The following is a 24131-nucleotide window of genomic DNA, read 5'->3' as shown; positions in this document are numbered from 1 at the left end:
CGTGAACTTTTAGGGTACTGGTGGCTAAACCCATATCCAACCCGTTTTGTAGGAACTCTAATATGGAATTGATGGGAATCTCTTTCCCTATTTTTGCACCTGAAAAGGACAGAAACTTTTTCCATATTTTGCCGTACTGTTTTGTTGTAACCGGCTTCCTACTTTTTAACAGAGTTGAGATTAACCCCGAAGAGAACCCTCTGTTTTCTAATATTTTCCTCTCAAGAGCCAGGCTGTCAAGTGCAAGTTCTTGACTTGTGGATGACAGATTGGGCCCTGTGACAACAGATCCTGGAGGTCTGGTAATACCCAAGGGTCGGATATTGACATTTTCCTCATCCATGAGAACCAAGGTCTCTTCGGCCAGAACGGGGCAATTAAATTGACCAGCGCCCCGTCCTCCCGAATCTTCCTCAGCACTGCTGGAATCATAATGAGGGGAGGAAAGGCATAGACCAGATGGTGACCCCAAGGGATCAGGAACGCGTCCACAGCTACTGGGTTCCCCAGGGGAGATAGGGAGCAAAAGGAGGCTACTTTTTTGTTTAAATGGCTCGCGAAGAGATCTATTTTGGGAACACCCCATTTTTGTGTGATCTGGGTAAATATCTCTGTATTTAGTTCCCATTCCCACTGTTTTAGGCTGGATCGACTGAGGAAGTCTGCCTAGTAATTGTCTACCCCCTTTATGTGTAGGCCTGTCAGGGATAGAAGGTTGTTCTCGGCTAAATGAAGGATCGAGTTGGTCACTTCCATTAGGCTTTTGGAACGGGTACCCCCCTGATGGTTTATGTAGGACACTACTACCCGATTGTCCGACATCACCCTTACGTGGTGAGATTGAAGGACTCCCGAGAATTCCTGAAGGGCAAATTTTACAGCCAGGAGTTCCTTCATATTGGAGGAATTGTTTGCAAGGGAAGGAGACCAAATGCCCTGAGCTACCAAGTCGCCCAGATGAGCTCCCCACCCTGAGGGGCTTGCGTCCGTGGTTAGGACCTTTGATATCGGGATTACCCATGGGACTCCCTGGGAAAGATTTTCCTGCAACGTCCACCAAATCAGAGTGATTGGTGCGAGGAGATAATGTTAACCGCCCGTCTAAATGCTCTCCTAGGAGGATTTGCTCTGAAAGTAGCTGCCATTGGAGATCTCTTGAGTGTAGTTGGGCCCACTGGACCGCAGGAATGCAAGAGGTCATAGAGCCTAACAGGGACATGCCCTGACGGAGAGTTATAGAGGGGAGAGATTGTACTCTTAACGCTAAGCTCATTATCTTTTGTATTTTGCTCTCTGGGAGCCGGCATTCCATTTTCCTGGAGTCTAGAGTGAGACCTAGGTACTCCTGAACCTGAGAAGGCACCAATCTGGATTTCTCTAGGTTTATTAGCCAGCCCAGGTCTTTTAGAGAATGAATCACTAAATCTAGCTGATTCTTGCAATGTTGCGGGGAGGAGCCTATCACCAGAAAATCGTCCAGATATGGTACGATCAGGGTGTTTTCTTCCCTGAGGTGAGCCATTACCTCCGCGACCAGCTTTGTGAAGACCCTCGGGGCTATTGCTAGGCCAAATGGTAGGGCTGTGAACTGGAAGTGGCTTAGGACTCCCTTGATGTGGATTGCCATTCTGAGGAATCTTTGGTGATCCTTGTGTATTGGGACGTGATAATATGCGTCCTTCAGGTCTAGGACCACCATGAAGCATTGAGGAAACAGCATTTTGATTGAGGACTTTATCGTTTCCATCTTGAATGCCTGAACCTCTAGGTAATTGTTTAGGTTCCTCAAATTGATAATAGTCCTGAAGGAACCATCTGGTTTCTTTCTTAGGAACAGAGGGGAATAGTACCCTTGCCCTATTTCTTGAGGGGGAACTTCCAGGAGTACTCCTTTTTTTACTAACCCCACAATCTCGTTCTCTAGTGTTAACTGCTCTTCTGCCGAGGATCTTGTAGATGTTATCTTGAAAGAGGGACGAGGGTACCTCTTGAATGTTAATCTCAGTCCTGATTTTATGATGTTTAAGATCCATTGACTGGAGGTAATCTTTTCCCAGGCTGGGAGAAAGAGATAATCTCCCTCCCACCTGGGGCGAACCTTCATTGTGGAGGTTTCTTGCTGTCATTGAGGTTTTTGTTGAAGATAAACCCTTTATTCTTGTTCTTCTCATCTTCCCACTTCCCCTGGCCTCTCCCTGGGTTCTTACGGAAAAACCTCTTGTTCCGAAAGGGCTTCCTATAAGAGGGAAGACCCAGAGAGGGGGAAGGACTTTCTCTTGTCCCCTGCTTTTTCCAGGATGTCATCTAGAGTTGACCCGAACAGAAACTCTCCTTCACAAGGGATGGTACACAGTTTCGTTTTTGTCTGCAGGTCACCTGGCCAATTCTTAAGCCAGAGGGCGCGCCTAGCCGCATTAGCAAACACTGCTGCTCTGGCGGACAGCCTGATGGAGTCGGCCGAGGAGTCAGCTAGGAAAGCCGCGGCCCCTCTCATTACGGGTAATGTGTTCAGAATTGAGTCCCGGGAAGTTTTCCCCTTTAATTGACCCTCTAGTTGGTTCAGCCAGATCATCAGCGAGCGTGAAGTACATGCTGCTGCAACTGCCGGCTTCAGGCCTCCTCCTGCTGCCTCCCAGGACCCCTTGAGAAAGGCATCTGCCTTCTTGTCCATGGGGTCTTTTAGAACCCCCATGTCCTCAAACGGGAGGGCGAATTTCTTTGAGGCTTTAGCAATTGCTACATCTAATTTGGGGGCCTTCTCCCAAAAGGAGCACGATTCCTCCTCAAAGGGGTATTTCCTTTTTGGCGTCAAGAGAGTCTTCCTCATGGGTTTCTTCCATTCCTTCTTAATCAAGGCCGCGATTGCTTCGTTAAGCGGGAAAGCTCTTCTCTTTTTCTGTTCTAAGCCCCCAAACATGATGTCTTGTACTGTTTTTTTAGGATGGGAGTCTACCAACCCCATGGTACTTCTCACTGCCTTTATGAGGCCATCAGTATCCTCTAGAGGGAAACAGTTATGTCCCCCTGAGGAAGAAGTAGATGATGCAGATGAATCGGAGGAGACTGATGACATTGAACTCTCACTTTCGGATTTTGAGACTGGAGATGGGGACCTGTGTTTGGTCTTTTTCCTTTTTTTTCCACTTTTTAGTGACCTAAAGGTGTCCTCCACTTGCTCCTTAATTAGGCTTTTAAGATCTGTTGCAAACCCTGGAAGGTTTTCAGATACAGTCTGCTGAATGCAAGTATTGCATAGTCTCTTATCCCATGTAGGTGGAAGATCCTCTCTACAGATGGCGCAACTTTTGTGCTTAGTTTTAGCTACGCTTTTCCTCCCCTAAAAGAGACAAATAACACTCTTACTGTCTCTGACATTCACGAAGATCCACTTACCACCTCCAGGACCCATAAATACCGGTTGGGGGGTTCTCTGCCTCTGGCTTTCTCCCCGACGCCGTACTGGACTCCTTACTGTGTTGAGACCTTTGGCGTTCCTTGCTGGTGTCCTGGTCCCCTTTCTGCTGTCGCCTTTTTTGCTGCTGCTGCTGCGGCGATGCTGCAGGTGGAGGTGATTCGGGCAAAGGTGATGCCGGGTCGCTCATACTGCTGCTGGTGTGCGGATGCTGCCTCGAGCTTGGCTGAGCTAGCGCTCCTATCTCTTGAGGCTCCTGCTTTTTGAATCCGCCCGCACCTGCGCAGTAGCGACCGCCGAACGCCGGCGCCTGCGCAGCGCTCTAACAGCCGTCCCGCCGGCACCTGCGCAGACCGCGCCAAGCGCCCGGCCGGAACCCCGCCGGCGCCTGCGCAGAGCGCACCAGGCGCCCGGCCGGAAGACTCGCCGGCGCCTGCGCTAAGCGCACCAAGCGCCCGGCCGGAAGTCCCGCCGGCGCCTGCGCAGAACGCACCGCCCGGCAACACCGGCGCCTGCATGAAGCGCCCGGCCGGAAGCCCTCCCGGCGCCCGCGCATACCGGCGCACCGCGAGACCAGCTAGATCCCGGGCATGCGCCGAACTTCCAAGATGGCACCCGGGAAGCAGAATGGCGCTGCTGACCGGCACCCCCGGTCCTATGCAGCCCTGTAGCGCTTTCTCTGCACGCCCGATGGCGGTGCAGCGTGCAGACTTATGCTTGTTTTAGGGAGGGTCGCGCTGCACCTCCCGCAACCACAGAGGGACCTCCCTGGATGTTGCCGCTGCTGCATCTTACCTGGGGAGGTGACCGCGAATTCCTTGTCACCTCCCCCGCACACCCTGTCGGCTCACTGGCTCCCAGCGGTGGCGCTTCGGGTCACCACCCTAGCCGAGGCAGAGGGACCCCAGCTGCCTGAATCGGACTGGTTGGCCCCGGAATTCCAACGACGACTGGTAAGTCCGTAGGTCTCCCATCAAGGACAGGAAACCAACTGATGCAGGAGAGTGGTACCGCCTTTTTATCCGTAGGTTTCCTGTCCTTGGTGGGCGGATCCCCTCTCTCCGTGGTGCCGTCATGGGCGATCAGAGAAAATAGGAAAATCAACCTGGCTCTTTAAAGGGTTATTCACCAAATAAGTTCTCTCCGCCGATCCATAGGATCCAACCACCTCCTCTCCTCCCCCAATATTCAGAGAACAGGGGCCTGCAGTCTTGTCTTGAATGGAGCAGAGTTGTACATGCTTGGCCTCTGCTCTCTTCATTAGAAATCAAGCATGCACCCCCCCCCCCCCCCCTTCAATCCATTAATTGCTGAGCTGCATGGTCTTGTTCTCAGGATTGCTAGGGCTCCCAGAGGTCAGTCCCCCAAAAGTCTGTAAGTTATTCTTTATCATCAGGATTGAGGATAACTTGATTTATTTGGGGATTAGCCCATTATCACATACCAGACATTTAATATATACATGGTTGGGCTCAGCAGAGCCGAATCCTAAAGCTATGTGCACACGTTGCGGATTAGGCTTAGGAATTTCTGGTGCGGATTCTGCCTCTCCTGGCAAAAAAACGCACCTGCGGATTTGTTGCGTTTTTTGTGCAGTTCCGCAGCTTTTGTGCGTTTCTGCTGTGGTTTTCTTGTGGATTTGCTGTGTTTTTTTTACCCCTGCGGTTTTCTATAATGGAATGGGTACAAAAATGCTGCAGATTCACAAAAAAGTAGTGACATGCTACTTTTAAACCGCAGCGTTTCTGCAGCGGATTTTCCGCAAAGTGTGCACAGCATTTTTTTTTCTCATTGATTTACTGGACAATGTAAATCAATTGCAGATCTGCAGCGTTTCTGCACTACAAAAAAACCCTGCGGATCCGCAGAGAATCTGCAACGTGTGCAAATACCCTTTCAGATATGAATCTCCATAAAAAATAAATAAATAATAAATATATACACATATACATATATATATATATATATATATATATATATATATATATATATATATATATATATATATATATATATTTATTAATATACACATACATAGTTGAGGCTGTAATCGCCGCAAAAGGTGGACCTACACCATATTAAACCAACTTTTGTTGAAATATATATATATAATGTTTAGGTGTGGGGAGGCCCAAATGGAACCATAGCAAACGTTCTATGTCAAATCTATGTACGCCCCGGCTTTCAAGGTGGTGATGAGAGAAATATGGCCTGTTGCTCAGAGCGCAAGGCTCCAAGGGGTCCCATGGCCAGATTGACCTCATCATAAGCGGCATGCCGTGGATGGGTGTCCAAATACATTTCTTGGACAGGAACCCCAAGCTGTCAGTGTCAAACCCCTGCCTACAATCAAAATGGTGGAGGTTCAAATTTATTTATTTATTTTTTTTTTGGGGGGGGGGGGGGAAGCATGAAATCTGTAGATTAAAGGATTTTGGGTCACAAAGTAGTGCTTAGTGTCAGAAAGCTGCGTTTGCATCCTAGGTCACGGGTCTTCCAACAGGACAATTATTAACATACTTTAATAAGCACCCAGAAATGTATGACTATCGCAGCTGACATCCGGCACTATGTGCCAGGAGCGGTCACGGACCGCTCCCGGCACATTTACCCCCGACACACTGCGATCAAACATGATCGCAGTGTTCCATCGGTACAGGGAAGCATCGCGCAGGGAGGGGGCTCCCTGCGGGCTTCCCTGAGACGATCGGTACAAGGCGACGTGCTTACCTTGTACAGAGCGTCTCCTCCCTGCAGGAACCGGATCCAAAATGGCCGCGGGGCTACTTCCAGGTCCTGCAGGGAGGTGGCTTACCAAGTGCCTGCTCAGAGCAGGCGCTGGTAAGCCAGGAGCAGTGCATGTCAGATCGCTGATCTGACACAGTGCTCTGCAAAGTGTCAGATCAGCGATCTGTCACTACACAGTGATGTCCCCTCTGGGACAAAGTAAAAAAAAAAAAAAATTCCTTAATAAAGAGAAAAAAAAAAAAATATTGTTCCCATAAATACATTTCTTTACCTAAATAAAAAAACAAAACAATAAAAGTACACATTTAGTATCGCCGCGTCCGTAACGGCCTGACCTATAAAACTGGCCCACTAGTTAACCTTTTCAAGGAACACCGTAAAAAAAAAAAAAGAAACAAAACAAAACACGAGGCAAAAACAATGCTTTATTATCATACCGCCGAACAAAAAGACAGGTATAAATAACCATGGTACCGCTGAAAACGTCATCTTGTCCCGCAAAAAACGAGCCGCCATACAGCATCATCAGCAAAAAAATAAAAAGTTATAGTCCTCAGAATAAAGGGATGCAAAAATAATTATTTCTTCTATAAAATAGTTTTTATTGTATAAAAGCGCCAAAACATAAAAAAATAATCTAAATGAGGTATCGCTGTAATCGTACTGACCCGAAGAATAAAACTGCTTTATCCATTTTACCAAACGTGGAACGGTATAAATGCCGCCCCTTCCCCCCCCCCAAGAAATTCATGAATAGCTGATTTTTGGTAATTCTGCTTCACAAAAGTCGGAATAAAAAAGCGATCAAAAAATGTCACGTGCCCAAAAGTGTTACCAATAAAAACGTCAACTTGTCCCGCAAAAAACAAGACCTCACATGACTATGTGGAACAAAATATGGAAAAATTATAGGTCTCAAAATGTGGGAATGCAAAAAAATATTTTTTGCAATAAAAAGCGTCTTTTAGTGTGTGACTGCTGCCAATCATAAAAATCCGCTAAAAAAAACCAGCTATAAAAGTAAATCAAACCCTCCTTCATCACCCCCTTAGTTAGGGAAACATAAAAAAATTAAAAAAAAAAAAAAATGTATTTATTTCCATTTTCCCGTTAGGGCTAGGGTTAGGGTTGGGGCTAGAATTCGGGTTGGGGCTAGAATTCGGATTGGGGCTAGAATTCGGGTTGGGGCTAGAATTCGGGTTGGGGCTAGAATTCGGGTTGGGGCTAGAATTCGGGTTGGGGCTGGGGCTAAATTTAAGGTTGGGGCTAAAATTAAGGTTAGGGTTGGGGCTAAAGTTAGGGTTTGGATTACATTTATGGATGGGATTAGGTTTGGGTGTGGTTAGGGTTACGGTTAAGATTAGGGTTAGCGGTGTGTTTGGGATAGGGTTTCAGTTAGAATTGGGGGTTTCCACTGTTTAGGCACATCAGGGCTCTCCAAACGCGACATGGCGTCCGGTCTCAATTCCAGCCAATTCTGCGTTGAAAAAGTAAAAAACAGTGCTCTTTCCCTTCCGAGCTCTCCCGTGCGTCAAAACAGGGGTTTACCCCAACATATGGGGTATCAGCATACTCAGGACAAATTGGAAAACTATTGGGGGCCCAATTTCTCTTGTTACCCTTGGGAAAATAAAAAATTTGTGGGGCTAAAAACATTTGTGGGAAAAAAAAATAATTTTTATTTTCACAGCTCTGCGTTATAAACTGTAGTGAAACACTTGGGGGTTCAAAGTTCAAAGTACAACACATCTAGATAAGTTCCTTGGGGGGGTCTAGTTTCCAATATGGGGTCATTTGTGGGGGATTTCTACTGTTTAGGTGCATCAGGGGCTCTGCAAATGCAACGTGACTCCTGCAGACCAATCCATCTAAGTCTGCATTCCAAATGGTGCTCCTTCCCTTCCGAGCTCTGCCATGCGCCCAAACAGTGGTTCCCCCCAAATATGGGGTATCAGCGTATTCAGGACAAATTGGACAACTTTTAGGGTCCAATTTCTCCTGTTACCCTTGGGAAAAGACAAAACTGGTAGCTAAAAAATTTTTGTGAAAAAAAAAATATATTTTTATTTCCACGGCTCTGCGTTATAAACTGTAGTGAAACACTTGGGGGGGGGGGGGGGGGGTTCAAAGCTGTCAAAACACATCTAGATGAGTTCCTTACGGGGTCTACTTTCCAAAATGGTGTCACTTGTGGGGGGGGGGGGGGTTTCAATGCTTAGGTACATCAGGGGCTCTCCAAACGTGACATGGTTTCCAATCTCAATTCCAGTCAATTTTGCATTGATAAGTCAAATGGCGCTCCTTCCCTTCCAAGCTCTGCCATGCGCCCAAACAGTGGTTTACCCCCACATATGGGGTATTGGCATGCTCAGGACAAATGGCACAACAACTTTTGGGGTCCATTTTCTCCTGTTACACTTGGTAAAATAAAACAAATTGGAGCTGAAAAATTTTTTGTGAAAAAAAGTTAAATGTTCATTTTTATTTAAACATTCCAAAAATTCCTGTAAAACACCTGAAGGGTTAATAAACTTCTTGAATATGGTTTTGAGCACCTTGAGGGGTGCAGTTTTTAGAATGATGTTACACTTGGTTATTTTCTATCATGCAGACCCCTCAAAATGACTTTAAATGTGATGTGGTCCCTAAAAAATATTGGTGTTGTAAATGAGAAATTGCTGGTCAACTTTTAACCCTTATAACTCCCTAACAAACAAAAAAAATTAGCTTCCAAAATTGTGCTGATGTAAAGTAGACATGTGGGAAATGTTACTTATTAATTATTTTGTGTGACATATCTCTGTGATTTAAGTGTATAAAAATTCAAAGTTGGAAAATTACGAAATTTTCAAAAATTTTCGCCAAATTTCCGTTTTTTTCTCAAATAAACGCAAGTTATATCGAATAAATTTTACCACTATCATGAAGTACAATATGTCACGAGAAAACAATGTCAGAATCGCCAAGATCTGTTGAAGCGTTCCAGAGTTATAACCTCATAAAGGGGCAGTGGTCAGAATTGTAAAAATTGGCCTGGTCATTAACGTGCAAACCACCCTTGGGGCTTAAGGGGTTAAGTACCACCCAACCTGGAAGTATGGCTATGTCCAAGGTCGTAAAGAGGTTAAAATTGTAGTTGGACGAAGGCACCCTTCAAATATGAGAGACCTGGAGCAGTTTGCAAAAATAACAGTTGTCCAATATTCCAGTTGAGAGGCGTAAGCAGCTTGTTGATTGTTATAGAAAGTGGTTTGTTGCAGTTATTTATTCCAAAGCTTGTGAAACCAAATATTAAGTTGAGGGTGCCAACAAATTTTTGCCCATTTTTGGGGTTGTGTGTAAAATTATATCATGTTTATTTAATTTGTGTATTTGAACACAAAAGAGCTGAGAGGCAAAGTATGTGTATAACAAAGCGTGTAATTGCAATAATGTTCTAGGAGAAATACCGGTAATTCATTTTCGGTAGCAATTTCAATAGTATCAACACTTTTGGCCATGACTGTACAAGGTGTTGGTTTGGGAGGCCTGGAGAAGCGGACAGTATCTCCATCATCATAAGAACTTGTTTGTGTCCATCACACAAGCAGACTAGAAAAGAAGAATTTGATTTGCAAAGTACAAAATCTATAAAGCTACAGTTCAATATATTTAATCTCCGCTTTAGGGTGGTTTCACTCGTCGGTGACAGATGGACCATGGTTGGGATCAGAAAACACAGCCTTATATAGGAATATATAAAGCAGCAGTTAGCGAAAATCAGGAGCAAAATCAGGGTCCTCTGATCCGGGCATGGTCCACGCTTCCTAAAGCTGTGAAACAGGTCCTAATGGGATTCTAAAACATTTGTAACTCTGGTAGATGTGAACACAGCCAAAATGGAACACTAGAAAAGTAAATGGAAGTGCTAATTTACTACACTTTTGCATTTCTAAGCAAATATTCATGGGTTATTAATGTTTTTATGTTATCACAAAATAATATATGTGAACCTACTGCTGCATCTACATTGGCCGGTGAGTCTCCATTAGGGTCTGCTAGCATAGAAATGACACTGATCATTATAGTCTCCACCGTATGGATAGGAAGCCAGCGCTCTTCTGGTTTTTCATAGCCATATTTATCCTCCCCAGGCTCGTGAAGAATAGAAATGCACACATCACCATTCTTATCAACTGAAAGAGAAAAATTAAAAACTGGTAAAAAGACATACATTCATTAGTAACCCCAAGGTAGATTTCACACTAATGTTCCAGCTCCCATTCGTTGGTCCAGTCGGGGCTTATGTCCAAACTCCCCTGCAAAACGAGATTAGGGTGTACGCGCCAATGGGGCCACAGCCCGGCTGGGTGTATGAATAAGTCAAAGAAGAAGAAAAAAAAAAAAAAGTAATGCTGGATCGTTGAGATAAAACATCCTTGAAGTATTCACATCGATTTTTCTGGCTAACACGGTACCACAATACAATTTGTTATTGTACATCATGGCAAGAGCCTGAGTGTTACGACTAAGGCTTTTGGCCGAAACGCGTCAACCAGTTACTGATTTTTAAAATTATTTTCAAATAAAAACAAGGATATTTTTATCTCAAGGATCCAGCATTACTTTTTTCCTCTTCTTGGACTCAGATGCAGTTAGCTTAGTATTGTTAGGGTATGTGCACACGTCAGGATTATTTCCTGACAAAATCCTGAGAATTCTGCCAGAAATCCGCGTCCTTTTCTCACGCGGATTTCTCGCGGAATTTGCGCGTTTTTTGCGGATTTTTTTTTTTCCCCTGAATGACCTTTTTGATAGCAAATCCGCAAAAAGTCCGGAAAAAGATTGAGCATGTCCGGATTTTTTGCGGGATGCTTTTTTTTTGCAGAAAAAAACGCTAACATCTGCACAAAAAATGCGGAATGCATTCTAAATGATAGGATGCATAATGTTAGTGTTTTTTTTACCGGATTTATAGCGAAAATCCGCAAAAAAAAAAAACGCTAAAAATCCTGACGTGTGCACATACCCTTAGCATTGCAAATGCACTATGTTATTTAGGGTGCTTAATTTTTTTTTATTTTTTATTTTTTTAAATTTAGCTTCATGTAACAGACATTTTATATAAAGACTACTCACCATTCGGGTGCCATATCTCAGTTATGAATTTCATTTTAGGCGGCCTTAGGGGATAATCCCTTGGAAACGTAAGATGCGCTTTGAATACACCACCCTCACTATGGAGCAAAGAAATGTACACATTATGGTACCACATCATACCACAAAAGCAGTGATGTAACCAGCATTCATTTGATCACTGACAAATTTCAAAGTAACTGTTGCCCTCTAGAAGTCAGAAGAACTAGTGAGCTTTAACTGAAATCACGCCTATATGACTGAAAGCCCAAAGTTTCCAGGAGGAATAAAAGCCGGATTACGTACCGGTAATGCTCTTTTAATGAGTCCACGACAGCACCCCACATGAGAGAGAGGGATCCGCCCATAGGAACAGGAAACCTACAGAATAAAAGGAGGCGGTCCCCTCTCCTCCTCAGTTTAGTTACAGAGTATAAAAAGGGGAACCGCAAAAGTGTTAGTATTCATTCTTATTCAGTCACATAAATTTCTTAACTCTATACAACCATTATTTGTGACCTTAAAGGAAAGAGCTGTGCATAATTTAGGGAGGGTAATACATGGGTGCTGTCGTGGACTCATTAAAAGAGCATTACCGGTACGTAATCCGGCTTTTTACCCTTCGCCACGACAGCACCCCACGAGAGATTTTCAGAGAGTCATTATTTGGGTGGGATTACTGTATTAAGAACAGCTCTACCAAAGGTCAGATCAGAAGACGTGGACAGATCAAGTCTATAATGGTTGTAGAAGGTAGAAGGTGTAGACCAAGTTGCAGCCTTACATATTAAATGGATCGGTACATCTGCTTGTTCCGCCCAGGAGGAAGCCATGGCTCGTGTTGAGTGCGCTTTTATACCCACTGGAGGAATCTCGCCTTTTGACGTATAGGCCAAGCAGATAGCCTCTCTGATCCACCGAGATATGGTAGCTCTCGTGACCCCATGTCCTTTCTTGTGGCCCTGAAAGGAGATAAACAGAGCCCTACTCTCCCTCCATGTCTGACACCTTTCTATATAAGTCAGGATGGCTCTTCTGACATCTAAGGTGTGGAACTTATGATGTTCTGGAGTTACAGGTGAATCAAAAAAGGAAGGGAGAAATATTTCTTGTGACCTGTGGTAGGTGGACGCTACCTTAGGGAGGTATGAGGGGTCTGGTTTCAGGACTATCCGATCATGAAATATCAGTAAGAAAGGTGGGTCTACTGATAGGGCCTGGATGTCACTAACCCGTCTAGCTGAGGTTAGGGCTACTAGTAAGGCTACTTTATATGTTAGGATTTTTAAAGGTATTGAATCTAATGGTTCAAATGGAGAGCTTGTTAAGGCCTCTAATACTAGATTTAAATCCCACGGAGGTAGACGGGGAATATGGACCGGTTTACTACGTTCACAAGATTTTATGAATCTGGAGAATCACCTATTAGCTGCTATATTGCATCCATATAGGGCTCCTAATGCCGAGACCTGAACTCTTAAGGTATTTACAGATAGTCCTAACTCTCGGCCTTTTTGCAAGAACTCTAGGATAGGTGTGAGTGGAACTTGCTTAGTGAACGGTACCGTGTAGAAGTCTAAAAATTTATTCCATACCCTACTATATATTAGGGTGGTAGATCTTTTCCTGCTCAATAAGAGGGTGTTTACTAGTTCTGTTGAGAACCCTCTGGAACTTAATAGTTGCCTCTCAAATTCCACGCCGTCAAGTGAAGACCTTTCACTTGCGGGTGGAAAAAGGGGCCTTGGTACAGCAGCTCCTTGTCTGATGGGAGGATCCAAGGATCGCATAGGCACATGGTCTGGAGACAAGAGAACCATGGTCTTTTCGGCCAGAATGGTGCAATGAGGATTACTCTTGCCTGTTCCCTCCTGATCTTTCTGATCACTAGAGGAATCAGAGACATTGGAGGAAAGGCATATGCCAGTCTGAACCGCCAAGGATGGTGGAGAGAGTCCAACATATCTGGGTGATCCCTGGTGTTCAGGGAAGCGAACCTTTGTACTTGCCGGTTGTCTCTTGTGGCAAATAGGTCGATTTGTGGTATCCCCCATGCTTCTGTTATCCTTCTGAATATGGATTTGTTTAAGGTCCATTCTCCTTGACGCAACTCGTTTCTGCTGAGGTAGTCTGCCCTGATGTTCTCTACACCTTTGATGTGCAGGGCTGTTAAGGATGTTAGATGAGCCTCTGCCAGCTGAAAGATGTTTGCAGCTATGGTCATCAGACTTCCTGACTTTGTACCACCCTGACGGTTCAAGTATGCCACTGCGGTGGAATTGTCTGAGTAAATTCTTACATTTGTTCCATGAATCTGCGGAAGAAAATGATATAAGGCACATTCTATTGCTTTTAACTCCTTCCAGTTGGAGGAACATATTAATTCTGTCTGATCCCAAGTATTTTGGGCCAGATTGTCTTCCATATGTGCTCCCCACCCAATAGGGCTGGCGTCGGTGGTAATTATTTTAGACGGGTCTATTATCCATGGCACACCCCGTGATAGGTGGTCCATGTCTAGCCACCAGGATAGCGATTCTAAGACATTACTGGAAAGAGTTATTCTACTTTCTAGATAACCGTCTTTCCCCTGAGCCGACAATACTTCGTACTGCAATTGACGGGTATGGAATTGTGCCCAAGGTACAGCAGGGATACATGATGATAATGACCCCAGTAAGGACATGGCCTTTCTTAGTGTCATGTAGGGTTTGCGTATTGCGTCTGATACCTTTGATTGTATAGTCAACCTCTTTGACTGAGGAAGAAAGCATTTCTGACTTACGGAGTCTAGCTGGATTCCTAGAAATGTCTGAACGGTTTCTGGATTCAGCCGAGATTTTTCGAAGTTGACGATCCAACCTAACTCCTGTAGGGACGAGATCGTATTAGATAAACGAGTTTTACATTGAAGTGCAGAGCTTCCTACCACTAGAAAGTCATCTAGGTAGGGTATTATCAAGGTATCTCGTTGGCGTAGATGAGCCATCACTTCTAGTATCACCTTAGTGAAGACGCGGGGAGCCATAGAAAGCCCAAATGGCATTGCAACATACTGAAAGTGACGAACCTTTCCCTCCAGGGTGACTGCTACCCTTAGGTACTGCTGATGTTCGGCCTGTATGGGAAGATGGTAATAGGCGTCCTTTAAGTCTATTCCGGCCATGACACACCTAGGGAATAAGAGTTTTATGGTAGAACTAATGGATTCCATTTTGAAGGTATGATTACGCAGGAAAGAATTTAATTTTTTAAGATTTATGATGGTTCTAAATGAACCATCTGGTTTATTAATCAGGAATAAAGGGGAGTAGAACCCTTTCCCTTTTTGATCCTGGGGAACTTCAATCAGGACTTTCTTAGATAGAAGAGATAGGATCTCTATTTCTAGAGCCCTCTGTTGGTCCTGACCTTTTGGAGATGTTATTATGAAGGAATCCCAAGGGATTCGATCAAATTCTAATTTAAGGCCGTATTGCACAATGTCCAGAATCCACTGGCTGGATGTTATCTGTTCCCATTGGGGAAGAAAAAATTTTAATCTGCCGCCTACTTCCTGGTTAGCGGTATTTACGTCTCGGATTATGGGACCCGCTAAAAAAGGCACCTTTTTGCTTTGGGTCCTTCGACTCCCATCGCCCTCTTTGTTCAAGCGGCTTGTTCCTAGTAAAGGGGCGTCTCCTGAAGGCCCTCCTGTAGGATGGAAGATACTGGTTAGGGAAGCCTTTCTTCCTTTCACCTGCTTTATTCAGGAGTTCATCCAGCGTCTTCCCAAAAAGGAACTCACCCTGACAGGGAATCGCACAAAGTTTCGCTTTAGCTTGTGCGTCCCCCTTCCAATTCTTTAGCCAGAGTGCACGCCGGGCTGTGTTGACTAGGCCGGCTGACCTGGCTGCAAGACGTAGCGAGTCCACTGAGGCATCAGCTAGGAATGCTACTGCTTCTTTAATTTGAGGCAATTTCAGCAGGACAGATTCCCTCGAAGTTTTGCCTCTAATCTGTTCCTCCAATTGCTCCGTCCATACTAGTAGAGATCTTGCAGTACAGGTACTAGATATGGCGGGCCTGAACGCCCCCGTATTGACTTCCCATGACCTCTTTAGTAAAGCTTCTGCTTTACGGTCCAGCGGGTCTGTCAGGACCCCAGAATCCTCCACTGGTAGGACCGACTGTTTGGTTGTGGAGGCTACCGCAGCATCAACTTTTGGCACCTTTGACCAGGTGTTTAGGTCTTCATCGCTGAAGGGATAGCGCCTTTTAGAGGATGATGGTAAAAACCCTCTATTCTGCTTGTCCCACTCCTTTTTGACAATATCTTTGATGGTTTGTATGACGGGGAAGGACCTACGTTTCTTCTGTCCTAACCCCGCAAACATTATGTCCTGTGCTGATTTCTTTTCTTTCCCATCTGGGCACCCCATCGTGCTCCTGACAGATTTTATTAAATTGTCCACATTACTGTTGGGAAGACAAAGTCCCCCTTCAGTCTCGGATGAGCTCGGCTGAGATCCCTCTTCGTCTGAAGAAATACATACCCCCTCTGACTCCGAACTAACCGGAGACCGGGACCTGCTAGGCTGACGGGTACTGGCGCTACTTGTCTGCGCCAAACCCTGCATCTCTTCTCGGATAATAGCTCTGACATCTGAGGGAGTCATGATATTTTCCTGCCGTAGAGTTTGCATGATACACTCTGCACACAGTTTTTTGGCATAATCATCCGGGAGGGGCTGCGTACATAAAGCACACTCTTTATGCTTAGATTTGTGTGTCCTTTTCTTAGTCTAGAGGAAGGATACAGGAGGAACATATATCAGCATATAGGAAGAGACTCTTTCAAAAAACTCACCCAGTGAAGCTGACAGGTACCGGTTCTGGAGGCGGAATTCGTTTGGTGGTAGAACTCTTCTCTGGAGGTCGGCCACCACTCTTTGTGCTGCTCCTCGTGCTTCTCTCCCTGCTGGGAGAGCGCTGTTGCACTGCGGGCAGGTGCGCTTCGTCGGCCGGTGAAGCCATTTCACACACACCGGCCCGACGCTAGCGCTGCATTTTTAAACTTGCCGCCCATTCTCCTGCCTCCCCGGACCAACCCGGAAGTGCTCCCGCGACTTCCGGGTTAGACGCGCCGCTCTCACTCACCATGCGGCCGCCAGAGGCTATTAAGCCGGCCGCTGCAGCGCGCGCGTCCTCACAGTGCCGGCCGGACCTACGGTGACCGGACCCGGACCGTGGATGTTTGGCCAGACGAGGGGGGAGGCTGCAAGCAGGGGCTCCCCCGCCGCTGCTTCTGGTACCGCAGCCCCTGCCGTTCCCACAGAAACCGGCGCAGGCGGGTGCATGGCCCAGGGATCCTCTTCATCTGTAGGTAAGCCGGGTCCCTGTAGGAACAGGAAACCTAAACTGAGGAGGAGAGGGGACCGCCTCCTTTTATTCTGTAGGTTTCCTGTTCCTATGGGCGGATCCCTCTCTCTCATGTGGGGTGCTGTCGTGGCGAAGGGTAAAAATTAATTTGCTTCTGGCAGCCGGGGTTTCAGCACAGTGACCAGGCAGCTTTGGTACGCTATTAACCTGCAAATTTACCCTATATCTATCCGCAGGTTAATAATGTAGTCCCCTATAAAGGGAACCTGTCACCCCCAAAATCGAAGGTGATCTAAGCACACCAGCATCAGGGGCTTATCTACAGCATTCTGTAATGCTGTAAATAAGCCCCGATGTATCCTGAAAGATGAGAAAAAGAGGTTAGATTATACTCACCCAGGGGTGGTCCCGCTGTGGTCCGGTACGGGGCCTCCCATTTTCTTATGATGACGTCCTCTTCTTGTCTTCATGCTGCGGCTTCGGCTTACTTTGTCTGCCCTGTTGAGGGCAGAAGGGGGACAGGAACACATGGGCTACTTGCACAGTGAACAAGTCTGTATGATCATGTTCACACACCACCAAGAAACCTGAAGACACAAAAGAGAATAGTAAAACCAAAAACACTCAGTTTGAAAAAATGTTGCAGTAATCCGCAAGTGCTAGTAAAAGATGTAAAAAACAGGGTATTTGGTTGATACGTTTTTTGCAAAAAATGTATACTAAGCTGCTCTACCAATCTTCACGGTATACCCTTATCAGAGCAGTCCTAACTAATGTATGCAATCCCTATCTGATGTATTTAAAAACCTGATCATCTGTATATAACCTGTGTGAACAGGGATCATACAGACTTGTTCACTGTGCAAGTAGCTCATGTGTTCCTGTTTCCATAATTGTTCTCTTGTGTCTACAAGACTGGGGAGTTCCACCACTCCTCTTGGGCTATCTGCACAAAAGCTGTTCTACCCTGTATGCACACATGGATTTTTCCTCTCTGAACCCTGTTCACACAGGTTATATACAGATGATCAGGTTTTTAAATACATCAGATAGGGATTGCATACATTAGTTAGGACTGCTCTGATAAGGGTATACCGTGAAGATTGGTAGAGCAGCTTAGTATACATTTTTTGCAAAAAACGTATCAACCAAATACCCTGTTTTTTACATCTTTTACTAGCACTTGCGGATTACTGCAACATTTTTTCAAACTGAGTGTTTTTGGTTTTACTATTCTCTTTTGTGTCTTCAGGTTTCTTGGTGGTGTGTGAACATGATCATACAGACTTGTTCACTGTGCAAGTAGCCCATGTGTTCCTGTTTCCATAATTGTTCTCTTGTGTCTACAAGACTGGGGAGTTCCACCACTCCTCTTGGGCTATCTGCACAAAAGCTGTTCTACCCTGTATGCACACATGGATTTTTCCTCTCTGAACCCTGTTCACACAGGTTATATACAGATGATCAGGTTTTTAAATACATCAGATAGGGATTGCATACATTAGTTAGGACTGCTCTGATAAGGGTATACCGTGAAGATTGGTAGAGCAGCTTAGTATACATTTTTTGCAAAAAACGTATCAACCAAATACCCTGTTTTTTACATCTTTTACTAGCACTTGCGGATTACTGCAACATTTTTTCAAACTGAGTGTTTTTGGTTTTACTATTCTCTTTTGTGTCTTCTGTTGAGGGCAGAGCAAAGTACTGCAGTGCGCAGGCCTCTCTGACCTTTCCCGGCACCTGCGCCGGAGCCGTAGTGTGAAGACAAGAAGAGGGCATCATCGTAAGAAGATGGGAGGCCCCGGACTGGACTGCGACACCCATCGTACCGGGACCTCCCCTGGGTGAGTATAATATAACCTGTTTTCTCATCTTTCAGGATACATCGGGGGCTTATCTACAGCATTACAGAATGCTGTAGATAAGACCCTGATGCTGGTGGGCTTAGCTCAACTTCGATTTTGGGGGGGTGATAGGTTCCCTTTAAGAGATATAGAAATCAATTTTATTGTGGAAGCACGTGAAAAACTTACATTAGTCATGAGGTTATTACTTGTGTAGTGTATATCAACCAACTATGTATCTAAGTAACAGAATACTTACTATAATGTGTCCGGAGGACCTATAATAAGAACTTCCCATCGGTATAGGTCATTGTCGTCTATTAAGCCCGCCGAGAAGCCTTCTACTGGGTTTTTGTTTAGTTCTGAAAATTGAGAAAAAGTTTAAAATTACAAAATATAGTTGACCAAAATATAAGTAGTCCTATATGGTACAATTGTCAATGCTCGACTTATACCCGATTCAAGTCATACAGTTAAAGGCCATTTTAAAAGGTTAATTCCACTGAAGAAAAATAAGAATCTTTCAGTACTTGTAATTTGCCCCGACTAGCTATCTTGGAACTTTTTTTTTTGTTTGTTTGTTTTAATTTTGAGGCTCCTCTCTGCAATGCCTCTTGGAACTTGTAGTCTAGAGGCAATCTGGCTTCTCTACCAGCCACAGATTGGTCTGTCCTCACAACGCACTCCCTTCTGCGGACCTCAATGGTCGATATGTCAATCACAACTAGCCAGAGTACATAAGATATGCCCCTTCACGATATCAATATTCAGAGTGGAGCGCTCAGAGAGCTGCGGGTTTAGGTCTGCCTCATGCATGATTGACTGGTTCTATGCCATGCAAAGCACAGGAAACAAATAGCTGTAGTCTGGGCTTGAACGTAACATAGCAGGAAATGGGGAGCTGGAGGTCACATGACTGCAAGCAAATAATTTGGGGATTAAATATTTTTAATATCCATTTTAGCCCTGTAAACCTGTGAGCCCAGAAAACCTCAGTTTAATAAATATCTTAGTAGTGCAGTGCTAAAAAGGTAACGTAATGCAAACAGCAATCCACGTACAAAAGATCTGAACAATTCCTGCTATTGTGCAGACCAATCACCACCTGCATATGACAGCCAGACATTTGGAGACAAAAAAAAGAAAAATCTTGTTGTAGCATAACTATTTAACCCCTTAGTGAGAGCCAATTTTTACAATTCTGACCACGGTCACTTTATGAAGTCAGAATCAGTGGGATATGTTGAAGCGTTCTAGAGCTATAAGATTGTTTTTTCGTGACATATTGTTCTTCATGTTAGTGGCAACATTTCTTCTATATAACTTGAGTTTATTTATGAACAACAAGTTTGAAAATTGCAAAATGTTAAATTTTTTGCCAAACAATTTTTGTACCCTTAAATCAGAGAGTGATGTCACAAAATAGTTAACATTTACCACATGTCTACTTTACATCACAATTTTGGAACCCAATTTTTTTTTTTTTTTTGTTAGGACGTTATAAGGGTTAAAAGTTGACCAGCGATTTCTCATCTTTAAAACAAAATTTAAAAAAAAAAACAATTTTTAGGAACCACCTCAAAATTGAAGCGAGTTTGGAGGGGGGTGTATATGATAGAAAATACCCAAAAGTGATACCATTCTAAAAACTGCATCCATCTAGGTGCACAAAACCCATATTCAAGAAGGTTATTAACCCTTCAGGTACTTCACGAGAACTAAAGGAAAGTGGAAGGAAAAATTGAACATTTTACCTTTTTCACAAAAAAATTAACTTTGGAACCATTTTTTTTTAAATTTTCACAAGGGTATCAGGAGAAAATTGACCACAAAATTTGCTATGCAATTTTTCCTGAGTACGCTGATACACCATATGTGGGGGTAAACCACTATTTGGGCGCATGGCAGGGTTCAGAAGGGAGGGAACACAGTTTGACTTTTTGAACACAAAATTGGCTGGAATCAATGGTGGCGCCATGTCTCGTTTGAAGACTCCCTGATATACTTAAACAGTGGGACCCCCCCCCCCCTCAACCCTAATGGAAAAATGGGAATATATTTTTTTATTTTGTTAATTTTACCTAAGGGAGTGATAAAGGGGGGTTTGATTTACTATTTTTTTATTTTGATAAAAAGTGATCAAAATGAACCAGTAGGAAAAATTTCTGGTAGATCTCGGTGGGCGCACTGCGCATGTGCCTGCCATTTTCTTCCCGGAAGATGATGCCGCTGGCATGGGGACTTCACGGGGGGGGGGGGGGGGATGCAGGGACACTGGAGTTACCGGGGAAGGATCGAGATACCAGATTTCTCTCTTCTGATGTCCTATCACATCAGAGAGAAATTACATGGGAAATCTGACTTTTTTTTTTTTTTTTTTTGCAGTTGCCATTCCGTTAATGGTTATCGCAACACTGGGGTCAGTAAAAACAGACCCTAATCATGTTCACTGGGGCATCAGCTACCCCCGACTGGGGGCGCTATACCCTTCTTTCTCAGTGCTGAAAAATAAACACGCCTTTTAACAGCGGCAATTAAGGGTATTGGCGGTATTAAAGGGGTTAAAACAACATGTGAACAGAGGAGCATTTTTATGATTACATAATTTTATTTCTATAGCGCCAACATATTCCACAGCACTTTACATTTTAGAGGGACTTGTACATACAATAGACATTACAGCATAACAATGAACACATAGATCAAAACCGATACCAAGAGGAATGAGGGCCCTGCTCGCAAGCTTACAATTACATGATAGAGAAAATAAATATAAGGTAATAATGATGTAACCGTGAATATGAGACAAAACCGAAAATATCCCTAAAATCACCCGTTACTTGATCTTCATTCAAACAGTTTAAAACACTAATAAACTTAAATGGCTTAAAAAAAAAAAAAACACGCCTGGGTACAAGGGAAACCGTGGGATTGAATAATCCCATTGAAATTTATAATATATTTATCTATATAAAATGACTCAATTATCCAAACACAAGCATTAAATCTGATAATGGAGGGGACGTTTTCTTAAGTAATCATGCAAAACAGTGTTGAATTTCTAAGTTTCAGTAGATTGCAACATAGAGGTGGGTAACCTTCCATTAAATGATCTTCTTGGCCAAGAATGATATTTATGGATAGTCACTTTCTATGGAAATTAGGGGGAAAAAGAAGAAATCCCATCTGGAATGAAGATGAACACTTGCTGCATTTCAGTTTTGAAGCTTGAGATGTCAGTGTGCCTAACTCCAGCTGACCGGTAACCAGATACACTATGCAATTACCGTATATACTCGAGTATAAGCCGACCCGAGTATAAGCCGACCCCCCTAATTTTGCCACAAAAAACTGGGAAAACTTATTGACTCGAGTATAAGCCCAGGGTGGAAATGCAGCATTTACCGGTGAATTTCAAAAATAAAAATAGATCATTATTTCCCCATAGCTGTGCCATATAGTGCTCTGCACCGTTCATATTTCCCCATAGGTGTGAACCATATAGTGCTCTGCACCGTTCATTGTGCCCCATAGATGTGCCATATACGGTGCTCTGCACCGTTCACTGTGCCCCATAGCTGTGCCATATACGGTGCTCTGCACCGTTCACTGTGCCCCATAGCTGTGCTGTGCCATATACGGTGCTCTGCACCGTTCACTGTGCCCCATAGCTGTGCCATATACGGTGCTCTGCACCGTTCACTGTGCCCCATAGCTGTGCTGTGCCATATACAGTGCTCTGCACCGTTCACTGTGCCCCATACATAGCTGTGCTGTGCCATATACGGTGCTCTGCACCGTTCACTGTGCCCCATAGCTGTGCTGTGCCATATACGGTGCTCTGCACCGTTCACTGTGCCCCATAGCTGTGCTGTGCCATATACGGTGCTCTGCACCGTTCACTGTGCCCCATAGCTGTGCCATATACGGTGCTCTGCACCGTTCACTGTGCCCCATAGCTGTGCTGTGCCATATACAGTGCTCTGCACCGTTCACTGTGCCCCATACATAGCTGTGCTGTGCCATATACGGTGCTCTGCACCGTTCACTGTGCCCCATAGCTGTGCTGTGCCATATACGGTGCTCTGCACCGTTCACTGTGCCCCATAGCTGTGCTGTGCCATATACGGTGCTCTGCACCGTTCACTGTGCCCCATAGATGTTCCACATAAATTTGTGCCGCCGCTGCCGCAATAAAGGAAAAAAAACATATACTCACCTCCCTTGATTGCAGCTCCCGGCGTCTTGTTCCGGCGCCTCCATCTTCCCGGCGTCTCTGCTCTGACTGATCAGGCAGAGGGCGCCGCGCACACTGTATGCGTCATCGCGCCCTCTGCCTGAACAGTCAGAGCGCAGACGCCGGGAAGATGGAGGCGCCGGCCGGGAAGATGGATCGGCGCCCGGCGGCTGGAACGAGGACAGGTGAATATGCTATACTCACCTAGTCCTGGCGATCCTCGCGCTGTCCCCTCCTGTCTTCGGTGCCGCAGCTTCTTTCTCTATCAGCGGTCACCGGCACCGCTGATTAGAGAAATGAATAAGCGGCTCCGCCCCTATGGGAGGTGGAGCCGCTTATTCATTTCTGTAATGAGCGGTCCCACGTGACCGCTGAAGAGAGGAAGAAACTGCAGCGCCGAAGCCCGTGGGACGGCAGGGACAGCGCGAGGATCGCTGGGACTAGGTAAGTATACCCCAGCGCCCTCAGCCCCTCACCCGCCGACCCCACCGCTACCGTGACTCGAGTATAAGCCGAGGGGGGCACTTTCAGCCCAAAAATTTGGGCTGAAAATCTCGGCTTATACTCGAGTATATACGGGTATATACATTCCGCATAGAAGGTGACAGGTGCATTACATGCCATATGTCAAGTCTTGTTTGCAGTGAGATCAACTTCAATTTATATTCATCACACTATCTGAACTATTGGATGGCATCACATGCAAACACGTAAAAATGTGGTAGCACTGCACAACAGAATCAGAACTAGAGGGCAAATAACCTAGGTCATATAAAATACAGAAGTAGAAACTCAAATCATCCTCAAGTTTAATGTTTGGGAAAATATAATCTGAAATATGTAGAAAAACGGCAATTTATCCTTGCTTTTAATCCCATTGAGAATGGGCGCCAGTGCTATAATCTTCCATAGTCATAGCAACTGTAGAAAAAGCCTAAAAAAAAGGTACCCATAAGTCTACGTTCACATTAGCGTCGCGTCGCCGACGCACGGAAAAACGCGCGCAAACGCGCGCAAAAACACGCGCGTTTTGCGACGCGTGCGTCGTTTTTGACGAAAATCGGACGCACAGAAAATGCTACATGTAGCGTTTTCTTGCGTCCGACGCTAGCGTCGGAAACGACGCACGTGGCGAAAAACGCCACCAAAACAACGCACGCGTCCCCTATGTTAAACATAGGGGCGCGTCGCCGCTGCGTCGACGACGCAACAGCGACGCACATTAGCGTAACGCTAATGTGAACGTAGCCTAAAATATTCGTGGCTGACCACTCATTTTTACGTGTGTTTTCCTGTCTAGCCATTTTTGCCTCCACCCACAGTCAGTAATAGGCAGCGCTTTGGATGCAGCACATGTCCAAAGCGCCGCCGGCTATTGAACGCAGGTGAATCCGTATGTGTTCACTGAACG

The 24131-nt window shown here is 45.0% G+C and overlaps 1 protein-coding gene across 2 annotated transcripts in view; it reads right to left on the bottom strand.

Moving 5' to 3' along the window:
* The window catches only part of LOC138670269 (ubiquitin-conjugating enzyme E2 G1), a 111016-nt gene that overhangs the window by 5677 nt on the left and 81208 nt on the right, over nucleotides 1–24131 (bottom strand). For both annotated transcript variants that reach the window (XM_069757463.1, XM_069757462.1), the window contains exons 2-4: nucleotides 18743–18845; nucleotides 11279–11376; nucleotides 10157–10335 (exon numbers count right to left, since the gene is read on the bottom strand). In XM_069757463.1, the coding sequence (XP_069613564.1) occupies nucleotides 10157–10335; nucleotides 11279–11376; nucleotides 18743–18845 (380 nt within the window). The remainder of the gene's footprint in view (nucleotides 1–10156; nucleotides 10336–11278; nucleotides 11377–18742; nucleotides 18846–24131) is intronic.

This window comes from Ranitomeya imitator, chromosome 3 (assembly GCF_032444005.1).
Source record: "Ranitomeya imitator isolate aRanImi1 chromosome 3, aRanImi1.pri, whole genome shotgun sequence".
NCBI lineage: Eukaryota > Metazoa > Chordata > Amphibia > Anura > Dendrobatidae > Ranitomeya > Ranitomeya imitator.
Note: the sequence above shows the minus strand (reverse complement) of the source record. Positions and strands in the feature narration are given on the sequence as shown.